We start from the raw sequence: 13,770 nt of genomic DNA on the forward strand, positions 1-13,770 counted from the left end.
GGCGCGTCCCATCCTCCTTGCGGATCGACCTGCCGCAGCTTCTCTATGGGGTTGCATCCGGGGTATATATTTGGACTCCGAATCTCTTCTTTTCGTGTGGGTTTCGTTGCTTACTCGCGACAATTAAGCGCCAAGAACAACTAAAAATGGATTCAAAGCCTAGCAGTGAGACAAAGGCTCGTAGTTTGCCGCACATGTCCCTCAAAGAACTCATCGAGACACACCCAGTCGATCCACGCGGCGCCGGATATCGCAAATTGTACCTCATGGCATCGTTGATTTTCTTATGTTCCACAATGAATGGTGTGCTTCTGAATAGCCCCAGTAACTGCACTTGCCCACTGATACCTTCGCTTTAGGATTTGACAGCAGCTTAATGGGCTCCATCAACGCACTTCCCAACTATACGAAATACTACAATCTCCCCGAGGATGGGAACGTGAGCACAGGCATCGTGTTCGCCATCTTTCAGGTATGCATTCTATGGTCGTATCTGCGACCTGGTGGACTACAAGCTGAAAAATGCTCAGATAGGTCAAATGGCCGGCGCCCTGTTCATCTGGATGGCAGACTGGCTTGGCCGACGTGCTCATATATTTATGGGATGCCTTGGGGTCTGCGTGGCAACCATCGTAACGAGCACCGCGCCAACATTGTCGGTCTTTATTGCAGGGCGATTCTTGCTCTCTTTCTTTGCGACCTGCGCGCATACAGCCTCCCCCTTGCTTCTCGTGGAATTGGCACCTCCGCACTACCGAGGGACCCTGGCGGGAATGTACAACACACTCTATTATGCGGTATGTTTTGCTACCGAATTTGCCTACTTTAGCTAATATTAACTGTGACAAAGGGCTCGATCGTAGCTACGTCGGCCGTCTATGGCGCTCATTTGCACCTAAGCCACATCGGCCAACTCGACTGGCGATTACCTCTGTGGCTCCAGATGGCATGCCCGGGAATTGTCTGCCTGGGGATCTGGTGCTGCCCCGAGTCCCCTCGCTGGTGAGACCTTTCTCTTTCTCGCAGTTACCGTCTCGATCACACCGACTTGCTGACACCCACAGGCTGATTTCGAAAGACCGACACGCCCAGGCCGAGGCCTTCATTATCGAGTGCCACGCCAACGGTGACGCTACACATCCTCTGGTGGCGCTAGAAATGAGAGAAATGACCGAAAATCTACAGCTCCAAGGGGTCACCGGCTGGCGCAACATCGTTGATCTGTCTGTCCTCGTCAAGTCCCGGTCGCGTCGCTACCGGTTGATGTTGAACCTTGCTTTTAGTTGGTTTGGGCAATTCTCAGGGAATAAGTACGTTATTTGGTATCCTGGACTTTAGCAATAGACGCTGACGAGGGCTCCTGCGCCTTAGTGTGATCTCGTATTACCTTCCAACCTTGTTGAAAAACGTCGGGATCACCAACACAAACACTCACCTTCTCCTCAATATCATCTACGCGTTGACTGGATGGATTGCAGCTACGGCCGGGACTCGCTTCCATGATGTTGTCGGTCGCCGAAAGATGTTCCTCGGCTCAACTGGAGGTATGGTGATTTGCCTGGCTATCACGGCTGCCACAACGGCGGTATTCGTGCAGTCGGAAGATACTGCGGCCTCTACGGCGGCAATCGTCTTTATTTATATCTTCGGGGTTGTTTTTGCGTTCGCATTCACTTCTATGCAACCAATCTATCCCGGAGAAGTCATGTCTAATGATATGCGAGCCAAGGGTATGGGGACATTCAAGCTCACGGCCGGTGCGGCGGGCTTCGTGAACACTTTCGCGGCGCCGGTGGCCTTAACGAACGTAAGTGCATGTGCTTGGCTTCCCGTTTAGAAATGGAGAAATTGACTCATGATTGGGATCTCATAGATTGGGTATTGGTTTTATGTCTTCTTCGTCTTTTGGGATTGCTTCGAGTTCGCCTTCATTTACTTCTTCTTCGTGGAGACGAAAGATCGCACGCTAGAGGAACTGGAAGAAGTCTTCCAGGCAAAGAACCCGCGGAAGGCCAGCCTGAAAGTTAGTAGAACCCGAGGAGAACCCTAATCATTGGACAGGCTGCCCCGATTTCACTTAAAACGGGGGCTTAATATCGTTCGGATCTGATCGTCACGGCGTTGCGGGTAAATCAATGGATGGATCTTGTCGGATGATTCTGTCTTATCCTCCTCGAAAACCCCTCGAATGGCTCTACCACAATAATCCTTGCGGTCCAACGGGGTTCTTCGCCCTTTGCAGGGGTGTTAACAGTCAAGGCTGCCGTGGTCCGAGGCACTGGACCAGCACGACACGTCGCGCGACATACGACCATGTTCCGGTGTGGCAGAGTTGCATCTCGGATATTCTAATTGGAAACAGTCCACGACCAATCTGATATTAAAAGCCCTCACGAACGTTTTTATTCTTGCCAGGGTCCCACCGATGTTGCGTGAAAGCCCGAACTAAGTGCAGATCTTGCCATATCAGACACTCTGGGCATGCCGATCGCTATCTAAAACCGCATGGCATGGCCTCCATTTGTGGAAGAAATCCCAGATAGGACGCCCGTTGATGCATAAGCTGAAACAGGGACCAACGGCGTTACTCTGCAATCCGGTGGATTCGTGCAGTTCGCAATAATGCCTGAGTCAGGGTCCATCGTATAAGATGGGGCAAACTTGGCTGTTATCACCCACCGCTAAATCCCAGGGATTGAAGCTCTCAGCAACAGAATGGGGAGATTGTTGTCGATAGCAGCTGTCACTGCGGCGCTGCTAACCGCTGCATCGGCCCAGATCAGGGTTCGTCTGAATCCATCTAACGTGCGCTCCTTGGCGGAGCCTGATTTTCACACCTGGACAATCGAGAGCGAAAGCCAGAATGCGTCAACCACTGTTGATAACGTCTCGTTTGGATTATCTGCCGACTCGCAACTAGAGGGCAATTACTTCAAATATCAGTACACGCGAACCATTTCGCACCTTGGAGAGCGTGTCGTCAACCAAGGGATAACGGCAGGTGACGAGTCTGGGGATATCGTTCTGTCCATCAAAGGACTGTCCAAAGGGGAGCACACGCTTCTCGCCTGGCACAACGCCTGGGACGCTGTTGATTCGATCGGGTCGGTGTCTGTTTCTGTGAATGGCGTGAAGAAAACCTCGGTTCGTTGAGTGTTCGTCCCCGAAATCTTTCTCTAACCAACGACACAGGCCAAACAATCCGTGCGCGTGGATAACATCTGGGAGGCCGCAACCTCGTATGTCACCTTCAGTGTGAACTCGGAAAACGAGGAAGTAAAGTTCAGCTACGCACCGTCCGGCAACTCTGAGGATGTGGGCGTAGTCCTGAACGGATTCGAGATCGACACGCCCGCGATCGGAAACCAGATATCCTTCCCATCACCGAACCACCGCGACGAGCGGATCCAGCCAGAGAATGGAAATGGTATTATCGCATCGTGGCGGGCGCCATCATCTGCCAAGGGCGCTACGTATAATGTCTACCAAGGGACTGCGACAGATGAGCTGAAGTTGACAGCCAAGGGCCTGAACAAGACGGAGACCAGCCTGTCCGGTTAGTCGGTTATACCTGAAGCCCGCGCAACCCGTGCTGATTACTCACAGGACTTAACACCATGGACACATTCTACTGGAGAGTTGACGTGTTGTCCGGTGGAAGAACATACACTGGCCGTACGTTCACCTTCCGGCTTGCGCATTTGGCATTCCCCGGTGCAGAGGGATATGGGTAAGTCGCTCCTACTGCTCCAGGATGACATAGCTGATCCATGCAGTCGCTTTGCTCGCGGTGGTCGTGGTGGCAAGGTCGTCAAAGTTACTACTCTCGAAGACAGCGAAGCCCCGGGAACTCTCCGGCATGCCCTGACCAATGTAACCGGGCCCAGAATCGTGGTGTTTGATGTTGGCGGAGTCATCACGATCAAGTCACGCCTGTCAATCACTGACAGTTACATCACCGTCGCGGGAGAAACCGCGCCCGGTAAAGGGATTATTGTGCAAGGTCAGCCCTTCGGACTCTCCGGCGCGTCCGACGTGATTCTGCGACACATCCGCACCCGTCCGGGCACCAGCTCCAACGAGACTGTGGACGGGATGGGGATGGCGGGATCCAACTACTGCATCCTGGATCATTGCTCGATGGGCTGGTCGATCGACGAATCCTTTTCGTCAAGGAATGCGAAGAACATCACGTTCCAGCGTAACATGATCTCTGAGCCACTCAACGTGGCTGGTCATAAGAACTATCCCGCGGGCACTGAACACGGATATGCCGCGACCATTGGAGGTGATATCAGCTCGATCCATCACAATCTCATCGCTCACGCCGAAGGTCGCAGCTGGAGTATGGGCGGAGGAGTGGATGACAATTCGACATTCGCCGGGCGACTGGATATTCGCAACAACGTTGTGTACAACTTCGGTATGCTCACCCGGGTCTCCCACCCACGATAAGCCTTGACTGACAAGAACAGGATCTCGTGTGACGGACGGTGGTGCGATGGAAGTCAACTTCGTCGGAAACCTTTATAAACAGGGCCCGGCCAGCGAGCTCACCTACGCTCTGAGAGCGCAGTACGAGGACAATATGCCAGGGAAGCAACAGTACTATTGCGCTGGAAACTCAATGCCCGGCGTTTTCGACCAGGATTCTGAGCAGTACCCGTCCGGGGATGGCACCTCAAAGAACCCCAAGATTGCCTGCTTCGCCGACGTCAGCATCGACCCAGCTCCTGAATACCAGAAGTTCTTCGACGAGCCGTGAGTACCGAGGCCATCCGGTATGTGCGCTATGCAAACTGACAATTGAATAGGTTTTTCCCGTCCTACATCAAAGAGCAGACTTCAACCGAAGCATACAAGCGTGTCCTCTCCGACAGCGGCGCCAGTCAGCCAGTTCTGGACGACCACGACATGCGCATCATTCACGAGACGCTCAACGGCAGCTACACCTACCGCGGGTCGAAATCTGGTAAGAAGGGCCTGATCGACAATGAAGCGGATGCCGGCGGCTTGGAAGACTATCCCAAGGCCTCGTGGCCGGAGACCTGGGATGCCGACAACGACGGAATCGCCGACTGGTGGGACGGCTCGACCGGCGGCGACGGATACACAGCCATCGAGGGCTATCTTCACTTCATGGCTGAGCCGCACGTGTTCGTCACTCCGGGAGGATCGGTCAAGTTCAACTTGAGGAAGCTCGCCGCCGGTTTCAAAACCCCGTCGTTCAAGGTCTCCGGCAGCAGGTTGGGGTCTGTGAAGATATCTGGGGGACTGGCAACCTACACGTCGAGTGGGGATGCTGGTGTCGATCACTTTACCGTCAATATCTCGGACAGCGAGGGCAGTGAGTGGGAGAGAACGGTGGGAGTGGGGATCTTCAAGGGGGCCGATTCGTTGTCATAATCTATACACCTACTGGATGCTAGTCGAAGCCGCACTCGTATATAGAGTTGTATAAGCAGACCATTTGATAGATTCGAATTCTGTAAATCGATTTTAACTTTTCGTTGCCGGGCTGAAACCCCGGTATGAAGCCCAAAATAGCTGACAGCTTTACCATTTCAGTCCCTTATCCTGGGAGTTGCCCTAAGCAACATTTGTTGTCAAATATTCCATAATGTCGACGTCTAGTATCCTGCAAAGACCATGAGAAGCCCCGAACGGGGCACGACGGGGAATTGAGTCAAGGCTAGAGCTTGGCTACCCAGCTCCAACGATAATTCAAGCAAGCCCATCGTGCCATGACAAAGAGACCCAGGGCAAGAATCAGCATGCTGCCTAGATATGCCACCATCGCCTGCTTGCCGACCTTTTCGAGCATCTCACCACCAATGGGAATACAGATCAAAGTCCTAGGTCAGGAAGAGTGAGCGCTGGTGTCAAGGTGGAAGACGGGGAGTAGAACGTACGCCAAGCTCACAATCGAATAGCACGTTCCAAAACGCCCTCCAATTTCACTCGCCGGGGAGATCTGACCAATGCAGACCGGAGCTAAACTGAGAAACGAGCCCGAGGCCAGGCCGAACAACACGCTGAAAACGTACAGTCCGGCCAGTGAGCTGCCAAATGGAAGCCAGACAGCGAAAATAATGATGCTACCCATGCCGATGAGGGATATTTGTGTATTCAAACGACCGTACGTATCGGCCACAGCACCGGCAGTGAGTCGGCCGACGAATGACGCCCTAGACGGTGGGAAGGTTAGAAGATGTGTGTTTATTAAACCAGGCGGGATTTGTTAACGCACACGTTGAGAATTGACAAGAGAATGGCGCTGGTATTTGCGCTATAGCCCTGCATCATGACGTATGTTGGGTACAGACCTAGTCCTGCGAAGACAACCAATTCAAGGCCTTTTGTCTATCAGTTACGGATCATGCAACTGAAATGAATGTAGACCTACTGAAAATTCCTAGCGTAAGCCAATTGAATCGGGAATCCTTGAAGCATCGCACGTTGATGACCGATTTGCTTCTTCCCCGAGGTAAACGCGATCGCAGCAAGGCCACCCCTAGCCCGCAGATCATGAAGACCATCAAGGCGAGGAGACGAATCGCCCATTTGTACCCAAACCGTGCGAAGGCAGCACGGAGGACGAGCGGGAACATGACTCCGCCACAAGCGGCTCCGGCCATAGCGATTCCCATGGCCAGCCCCACGCGGCGTTGAAACCAATGCGCCACGGTGCTCATGGCCGGCGTCGCTAGCAGAGCAGCACTGCAACCGCCAAGGATGCCGAGCGTGAGGACAAAGTGCCAGTACTGTGTGCACTCTGCCAGCAGGACCAGGGCGACAACGTAACAGCACGTTCCCGCACTGACGACTCCTGTCGGTCCATATCGATCGAAGATAGGTCCCACCTGGACGCCTAGACTGAGTCCCAGGAAGACGAATAATCCAGAGATCCATCCGACATCACTCGCTGAGTAGTGAGACAGCTGATGATTGGCGAAGTAGTTCTGCAGGACTCCAACTGAGTTCATCAGGCCGTATGATGCCATCAACAGGCAGAACGAGCCCATGATGACGGACCATGCCTGTTTGCCACCATCGGGGAATGTCTCATCCGTCGCCAGCGGAATATGAGTATGGGAAGTGATCGTTGACAAGTCTGGCGGTGGTTCAACGACGGAAAAGGCCGACTCTGGGGGGACTTCTTCATCTCGCACACAGGAATTCTTGTTGTACGACCGATCCATCGGCTCCATCGGGATTGAGTCCGAAGCCATTGTAGGTGCAGTCTAAAGACAAAAGCCAGAGGGTAGAGACAAGAACGCCCTTCGAGCGGGCCAGCGAGCAATATAATGGTCGGAATGAGTCATGGCGATCGAACAGCTAGACATGAGGGGCAACGATAGCAGCCAGGATGATCCATCAGATTATTCACGACGTGATTAAGTGCGGGCGAGCAATCGGCGAGCGAGCCGAAGCCGGGGAGCGGATTCTGGCCCCGGTTTTCTCCCTTGGCAGACCAATATCATTGATGCATTCTTATCAACTCCCACCTTCATCTCACGTTCTAGACGGCGGTGGGTGGGCCTGGCCTGCTCGTGTTGCTCGGTGCTCCGGATGCTCTGATGAAGGCTTATCAGGCGTCTATTTGAATGCAGTACCCCCAGCATGGCTGTCCCACCCCAAGACCTGCAAGTCTACAACTCCACCCGATTCAACACCGATTGCAATCCGATCCCATGGGTTGGCGAGTCTCGCTTCGACTGTACGACCTCAATTGCACCAGCGCCGATGATGCCTTTCTTGACCAGATGACGGAGATATTCCATTGTCCATTCTTGGCATCGTTTATTGGTGGTCTGCGATGAAGAGCTTAGTTGGATCGCCCTCACGATAGCTACGAGAAGCTTACATCGTTTACGGGAGCCATAAAATTCTCACTGATTCGGGGAGGCGGCACTTGAGCAGCCAAGATCTCCAGTGTTCCTCGGGGCGTGGAGTCTTCGGATGCCGTTCCCGAGGCAGACGTGTCCACGATGTGATCGCATGCAACGCTTCCAATTGGAACCAACTCATCATGACCAGTGGTCGCCGGCATATAGTTTCTCTGGAAAATCAATCCGTATCCCATCATCGGGGCCCCAACCACGTTGATCAGCGTGCCTCTATGAGGGTCCACTGCGAGCGGAACAAATATGCCAAAATGGGCACGTTGCGAGGGAGCATTTCGCGATGAGAGGAGGAAGATCGGCCGAGTCGACATGATACAACAGCGTGGAGATGAAATTCTAGCTCATGAGCGACTGGAGGTTTGTCGAGGCGTGACAAACGGCGGCTTCTTCTCTGTCGAGGGAGAAAACAACAACCGCCTCGGAGATCGGCCAAACTCGCTCCGGCAGAGATATGAAATTGTTATGTCAGCAATGCATTAGCCGTGGGATAAGTTGTGCATACCTTGATACCTCAGGCCTCCGATATGGTACTACGGAGTACTATATGGACATTTTGCATGCATAAAAATCATGATCTTGGATATTATGCAGGTCTGCACTCGGCCTAGAACGGCTTAGACGGATGTCATCTCGTATATAAAGCCCTGGATCGATTGATATGATCGAATCAATGATGCAGTGGCGGTTGAACACAATCAATACGAGGTGCAGGTGGCCAACGCGATCGACACGAGGCTTGACCCATGGTCAGCATAGAACTAGCCCGAACAAATCTACGGGAGAACAGTTTCTGTGTATATCTGATGATCTTCACACTTTCCTTTGAGGCAGGCCATTGCCATATCACATCCAATTGGAGTTCGTGCCACAATTGCTCTACCACGGCAAAAATAGCAGACTGACTTTACCATTCCATCATCGGTAAATACCATCGTGGCTAGAAGGCAGCATGCAGGACATTAGCTATCCAGCTCAGAAGAGGCATTGGATTGTCGCCATCGATATAAGCGAGGTGCTGTAGAAAGATCGCGTGATTCTTCCTCGCCATTGTCCTATGGCATGCATCATGGCTCATATATAGACCCCTTTGGAGCGGGTGTGCTCGTATCTGAGGTCCCCAGAACCCTACAGTCATCCCTCCTGCAAGATGATTGTCCTTAATCAATTACTCCTGGTGTTTCTCGTCACTACGGCATCTCTGCCCATCTCTGCCGCCGATACACAGTTTCAATCACGTCCGGACCTGGCTCCCCCGAGGTGAAACATCACCGTTAAGGCACCAGATGCAAATGGGACAGAGTATGTGTTCATTACACCCTTCCAACCCTCCCTCGAGAGACCCGGTGCGTACATCTATCGCAAAGATGGCGACCTTGTTTGGGCTGGCACCGGCTACTACACCGCGACTGTAGGCAATTTTCAACCCACCGAGTACCATGGAAAACCAGTCCTGCAAGCTTTCCAGGGCGCCATGAACACGGTCCCCGGAACCGGATACGGACAGCATGTTCTGTTGGACCAGAGCTACGAGCACGTCGTGACTGCCATTCCGGGGAATCATCGAATCGCATGCCTACATGAGTTCAATGTGATCGATGGGCGAACTGCGTTGGTGGAGATTTTTCAGCCGACACCCGCTAATCTGACTCCGTATGGTGGCAATTCGTCTCAGCAGTGGATTGGAGATGGAATTGTCCAAGGTGCGTCTTTGCCAGAGAATACTTTACAACATCATTCTGATTGGTGACTTTCCAGACTTTGACATTGAGACTGGTGATGTAATTTTTGAATGGAGTGCCCTCGATCATATTGATCCGGCTGGTGAGTGTCACTTCTTCCTCTTGATCCATTCCCATCCGATGGGATGTTAGGATGCCGATTGACCCCTTTGACAGACAGCCTCGTCACTCTGGAATCATCCGGACCTAGCGCCGGCCTGGCACCTGCCACGTCCTGGGACTACGTCCATCTCAACAGTGTGGACAAAGATGCCGACGGGAACTATCTGGTGTCAGGCCACCATACCAGTACGATCTACAAGATCAACGGCACCGACGGCTCGATTATCTGGAGGCTGGGCGGTAATAACTCCACGTTTAACCAAGTCGGTAACTGGACATTCGGCTTCCAGCATGATGCCCGTTGGTTGCCTCACGAGGGTGGAAACGCAATCGAGCGATTCTCATTTTTCGACAACTCGGCCGGTGGAGCAGTTCATTACAACAAGGTCTCAAGTGCCGTGATTGTGCAGTTGGACCACACGAATAACACAGCTACTAGTCAGCGCAAGGCGCAAGCGCCGTATGGCTTGTCTGTTGGCTCCGCCGGAAATACGCAGTTGCTGCCAAACGACCATCTTTTTGTCGGCTGGGGCTCCGAAGGGGCATATACGGAGTTCGGCCCCGCCAATGAGGTTTTGTACCATGCTTTCATCCAGAACGGTGTGAGCTATCGAGCCTTTGCAAGCAGCTGGACAGGCACCCCTAGGGAAGATCCGGCTATTATCGCGGTCAAGTCTACCACGTCGATCACATTATACGTGTCGTGGAATGGAGATACCAGGACAAGCAGGTGGAAATTCTACCGTGTCAGTGGTGGTAACAAGTCTGAAATTGGGGAGGTGGATAGGAGGTCGTTTGAGAGTTCTTTGGTCTGGCAGACGCCCAAACCCACCAATTCCTCTTTCCAGTTCTTCGCAGAGGCTTTGACAAGAATGGCAAGTCTCTTGCCCGGACAGGCGAAGTCGAAGCAGTTCCATCTCTGCGAGGTGTTAATTGAACGAACAGGCGGACATTAGCTTGAGCAGTGGTGTATCAAAAGTCAAGTGTAATATGAATACTCGTGTCTATACGTTAGTGGACTTGAGGTGCTTGTAGATATGTACACATCTTTTGAAAGGACCATAATTTATGCAGCTCGCCTCCGGTTCTGCAACATGAAATACTGGACGTTGAGAACGACCGTTAAGCACCAGCAGGCAGCGGCAATTGCACAAATTGCCGTAAGGCCCCGATGATAGAGGGGCTTATCTTCCGTGCGAAATATTTGTGAGCCAGCAATGCCGGCCGCATTTGCAGCCATAATTATAAGCCTGGATGCAAATTAGCGATGTTAGCTGTGAGCGCTGAAGAACACTTACGCCATTGCCACGCTTCTCTCCTGGGGGGACTTGCAGTTCACAGAAAGCCATCCAATATTCAACACGCTGTGTCGGTGTCAGCCCTGATCAGCTCTTTAGGAAGAGGGTGGATACTCACTGTGTACTAGCGTATGACACGTAACTGACCGCAAGGGCACCATACTTGTGCCACTTGCCAGAGCTTTGGGGGAGTGTCCTCAAACAAGGAAAGGCAATCACATTCCATGTTATAGCAAAGAGAACGAAGGGCCCTCTATGACCAGTTTTATCACTATTGGAATTTGTCAGTGGAAGGCCTGTTGGTGCGGAGGGCCATGCATGAAATCATGACTTACGCAGCGAAGGACAGAGCCAGTAGCAAAATCATGCCACAATACACCGAAACCGATGCCAGTGCATTTGCCTGGACTGCGCTAAATCCAAAACCCTTGATCATCGATGGGACGTAAGTGCCCAGACCTTGTAGAGTGCAAATGGAAAGCAAGGTGATAAAGAAATGCTGGATGATACGTGGCTGGCGGATGGTGTCCCAAATGTTTCGGCCAGTGATTTTTACATGTCCCTGGCTTTTCAAGGGGTCGTCGAGGAGCACACGCTGGCGAATTATCCGGGACTCACGCTCACTGAAGTAGCTCCAGCGTCCTCCACTGATGCGACTCAACAGAGGCTTGCCGTCTCCGGCGTGGCGTGGGACCAGGAGAACAAACACGATGCCGGCAAAGATCGTGATAAGGCCTTCCACTGTAAGAGTCAGTCAGTATGGAATATGCTTGAGCTTCGAATGCCAACGAGACCATACCAAGGAAGATCCATTGCCATCCGGCAAGGCCGCTCCTTCCAGATAACTGCAACAATCCTGCGGATATCAAGTTTGACGTTGCGGAAGCAAACATCTGGCCGAAGAAGAACAGACTCGTCCGAAGACTCGTCTCTCCCTTCTTGTACCATTGGGACAGATAATAAAGGGCGCCTGTCAGGTCAGTCTGGAGATTCGGAAAGAGAATTTGGAAATTATTACCAGGAATAAAGCCACCTTCTAGCAGACCCAGAAGTAGACGTGTAACCAGGTAGGCAGGGTAGGTCGTGATGAACGCCTGAAAGGTGGCTACGAAGCCCCAGGCAAACAGTTGGGCCGACAGCCAGCGTTGCGGGCCGACAATCTGCAGTAAGACGTTGGAAGGGATCTCCGACACTACGATTCCTGCCGATAGCAATTGCGTGCCGACATTGATCTGGTTGGTCGTTATGTTCAAGTCTTCGGTGATGGTCGATGTCAATGCGCTCGCGATATTTCCGCGATCGATCTGCAGGGCAAAGAACGCCAAACCCAGGATGGGGATGAGAATGAGGTCGGTTCTGCGAGAGTTATCAGCTACCAGTGATGCAAAAATAGCTATGTCGATCCATACCGTCTTCGCACTGAAGCTTCTTCTGAATCAGACCAGTCCTTCACAACGTCCAAGTCATGATCACCAGAGACCGAATCATTGACGTCGGCAATGGCAGCGTCTTTCTCCGAGATGCCAGACGACACTCCCGGTTTGCTCACGGTCATATTGTTGTCCTTGCTGGTGCACGTGAAGACTTTGAGGGAGGGAATACTTATTCAATGGACATCTTGCTTCCCTTTAATACGCCTGCTGGACAGGCAGGCTCGATGAAAATAAATTTACCGCGTGTCGAAAACGCACGCAATCCCCACACATCAAGACATTGGACGCTCCAATGAAGGCTAGCAGATATGAGTTTTGCATTTCGACAAGCGATTCAATTAGTTGTCGTTGAATGGCGAGCTTGTCGGCGAGCTGCCGTGGTGCCAGTCGCGACAACATAGCGCTGATGATGCAATCGGCGAGATGATGCGGTCTCCACTCGTAGGCCGTGGGAGGGATGTGGGATCGATTCCGCTGAATGCTTCTGTTCTCCGACTTCTCACACTTCTAGGACAGGGGAAGATGAAGGGAACGAGAGGAACTTTGATGTTCAATGCTGTATATGAGATTGGGTAACTGCTGATCTATTGGCATATCAGATACCCGCCGCGTGTGTCCACCGGTCACAGATCGACTTACTCCGTACTGATCCATTCGATTTAGTTGATGCCGTTCTGGCACTACTGCAACCAGCATGCTTAAGCGATGGCTTAGTCTAAAGGATCAAAACAAGTTAACTCGGTTAAGATCATGCAGGCTTGGGGTTAATGTGCCGCTTACTCTGTGACCTAGAGACTAGGTGTTCTCAGAACCGATCCGGAACAAAACCAATGTTTTCTTCACCAGTCAATGGCGAGAGAGTCTGCATAGACGAGAAATAATTCACCGATGTCGGAATGCGATGTTTCGGGGTAGGTCTTTTTTGTCCAGGCTCGTCTCTGCGTGTCTTGCCCGAGTCTCGCGAAGAATGTTCTTTTCGAATGTATCCACTAGGACCGCCGTGAACCTGAACACGAGAACAGCAGCCACGACGATCGCAAACCTACGCTTGTATCTATTTCATGCTTATTTAGACTGGAATAACTCACGTCTGATCACTATACCCATTGGTCCTAAACAAATATGGAGCGCCCGAAGAAAGGCTCTGCCGGTGGAGCCTTGGGAGGTTGCCGATTGCCACGCGACAAACGGGGCGCAGTAGGTAGGTTGCAGTGAAGACCAGATCATCCATCCGATATAGAGAGCACTGGAGAATGAGACAGTAATGAGGTGTCTGAAACCCGTTGATCAT

General features: G+C 52.2%; 9 protein-coding genes across 9 annotated transcripts; 6 read left to right on the forward strand and 3 right to left on the reverse strand.

Annotated features, from left to right (window-relative positions):
* Positions 1-376: 376 nt before the first annotated feature.
* Positions 377-1,837, forward strand: LDX57_006967 (uncharacterized protein; the record flags this gene model as incomplete). Its single annotated transcript, XM_046088688.1, has 5 exons — positions 377-472; positions 531-797; positions 851-1,002; positions 1,065-1,310; positions 1,372-1,837. The coding sequence occupies 5 exons, from the start codon at positions 377-379 to the stop codon at positions 1,835-1,837; spliced, it is 1,227 nt and encodes a 408-aa protein (XP_045944658.1).
* An 878-nt stretch (positions 1,838-2,715) lies between these two features.
* On the forward strand, positions 2,716-3,561 carry LDX57_006968 (uncharacterized protein; the record flags this gene model as incomplete). The annotated part of the gene is made up of 2 exons (XM_046088689.1): positions 2,716-3,144; positions 3,193-3,561. The coding sequence occupies 2 exons, from the start codon at positions 2,716-2,718 to the stop codon at positions 3,559-3,561; spliced, it is 798 nt and encodes a 265-aa protein (XP_045944659.1).
* Positions 3,562-3,726: 165 nt separating this feature from the next.
* Positions 3,727-4,455, forward strand: LDX57_006969 (uncharacterized protein; the record flags this gene model as incomplete). Its single annotated transcript, XM_046088690.1, has 1 exon — positions 3,727-4,455. One exon carries the CDS (start codon positions 3,727-3,729, stop codon positions 4,453-4,455), a length of 729 nt encoding a protein of 242 aa, XP_045944660.1.
* Positions 4,456-4,501: 46 nt separating this feature from the next.
* LDX57_006970 (uncharacterized protein) lies at positions 4,502-4,765 on the forward strand (the record flags this gene model as incomplete). Its single annotated transcript, XM_046088691.1, has 1 exon — positions 4,502-4,765. One exon carries the CDS (start codon positions 4,502-4,504, stop codon positions 4,763-4,765), a length of 264 nt encoding a protein of 87 aa, XP_045944661.1.
* A 149-nt stretch (positions 4,766-4,914) lies between these two features.
* On the forward strand, positions 4,915-5,406 carry LDX57_006971 (uncharacterized protein; the record flags this gene model as incomplete). The annotated part of the gene is made up of 1 exon (XM_046088692.1): positions 4,915-5,406. One exon carries the CDS (start codon positions 4,915-4,917, stop codon positions 5,404-5,406), a length of 492 nt encoding a protein of 163 aa, XP_045944662.1.
* Positions 5,407-5,692: 286 nt separating this feature from the next.
* Positions 5,693-7,232, reverse strand: LDX57_006972 (uncharacterized protein; the record flags this gene model as incomplete). Its single annotated transcript, XM_046088693.1, has 4 exons — positions 5,693-5,855; positions 5,913-6,188; positions 6,251-6,356; positions 6,407-7,232. 4 exons carry the CDS (start codon positions 7,230-7,232, stop codon positions 5,693-5,695), a joined length of 1,371 nt encoding a protein of 456 aa, XP_045944663.1.
* A 420-nt stretch (positions 7,233-7,652) lies between these two features.
* On the reverse strand, positions 7,653-8,218 carry LDX57_006973 (uncharacterized protein; the record flags this gene model as incomplete). Its single annotated transcript, XM_046088694.1, has 2 exons — positions 7,653-7,814; positions 7,868-8,218. The coding sequence occupies 2 exons, from the start codon at positions 8,216-8,218 to the stop codon at positions 7,653-7,655; spliced, it is 513 nt and encodes a 170-aa protein (XP_045944664.1).
* Positions 8,219-9,378: 1,160 nt separating this feature from the next.
* On the forward strand, positions 9,379-10,704 carry LDX57_006974 (arylsulfotransferase family protein; the record flags this gene model as incomplete). The annotated part of the gene is made up of 3 exons (XM_046088695.1): positions 9,379-9,607; positions 9,663-9,728; positions 9,803-10,704. The coding sequence occupies 3 exons, from the start codon at positions 9,379-9,381 to the stop codon at positions 10,702-10,704; spliced, it is 1,197 nt and encodes a 398-aa protein (XP_045944665.1).
* Positions 10,705-10,814: 110 nt separating this feature from the next.
* On the reverse strand, positions 10,815-12,601 carry LDX57_006975 (uncharacterized protein; the record flags this gene model as incomplete). The annotated part of the gene is made up of 7 exons (XM_046088696.1): positions 10,815-10,998; positions 11,047-11,112; positions 11,165-11,317; positions 11,382-11,787; positions 11,846-12,016; positions 12,065-12,402; positions 12,456-12,601. The coding sequence occupies 7 exons, from the start codon at positions 12,599-12,601 to the stop codon at positions 10,815-10,817; spliced, it is 1,464 nt and encodes a 487-aa protein (XP_045944666.1).
* Between the last annotated feature and the right edge of the window lie 1,169 nt (positions 12,602-13,770).

This window comes from Aspergillus melleus (genome assembly GCF_016097325.1).
Source record: "Aspergillus melleus strain CBS 546.65 chromosome Unknown contig4, whole genome shotgun sequence".
In the NCBI taxonomy this organism is placed as follows: Eukaryota; Fungi; Ascomycota; class Eurotiomycetes; order Eurotiales; family Aspergillaceae; genus Aspergillus; species Aspergillus melleus.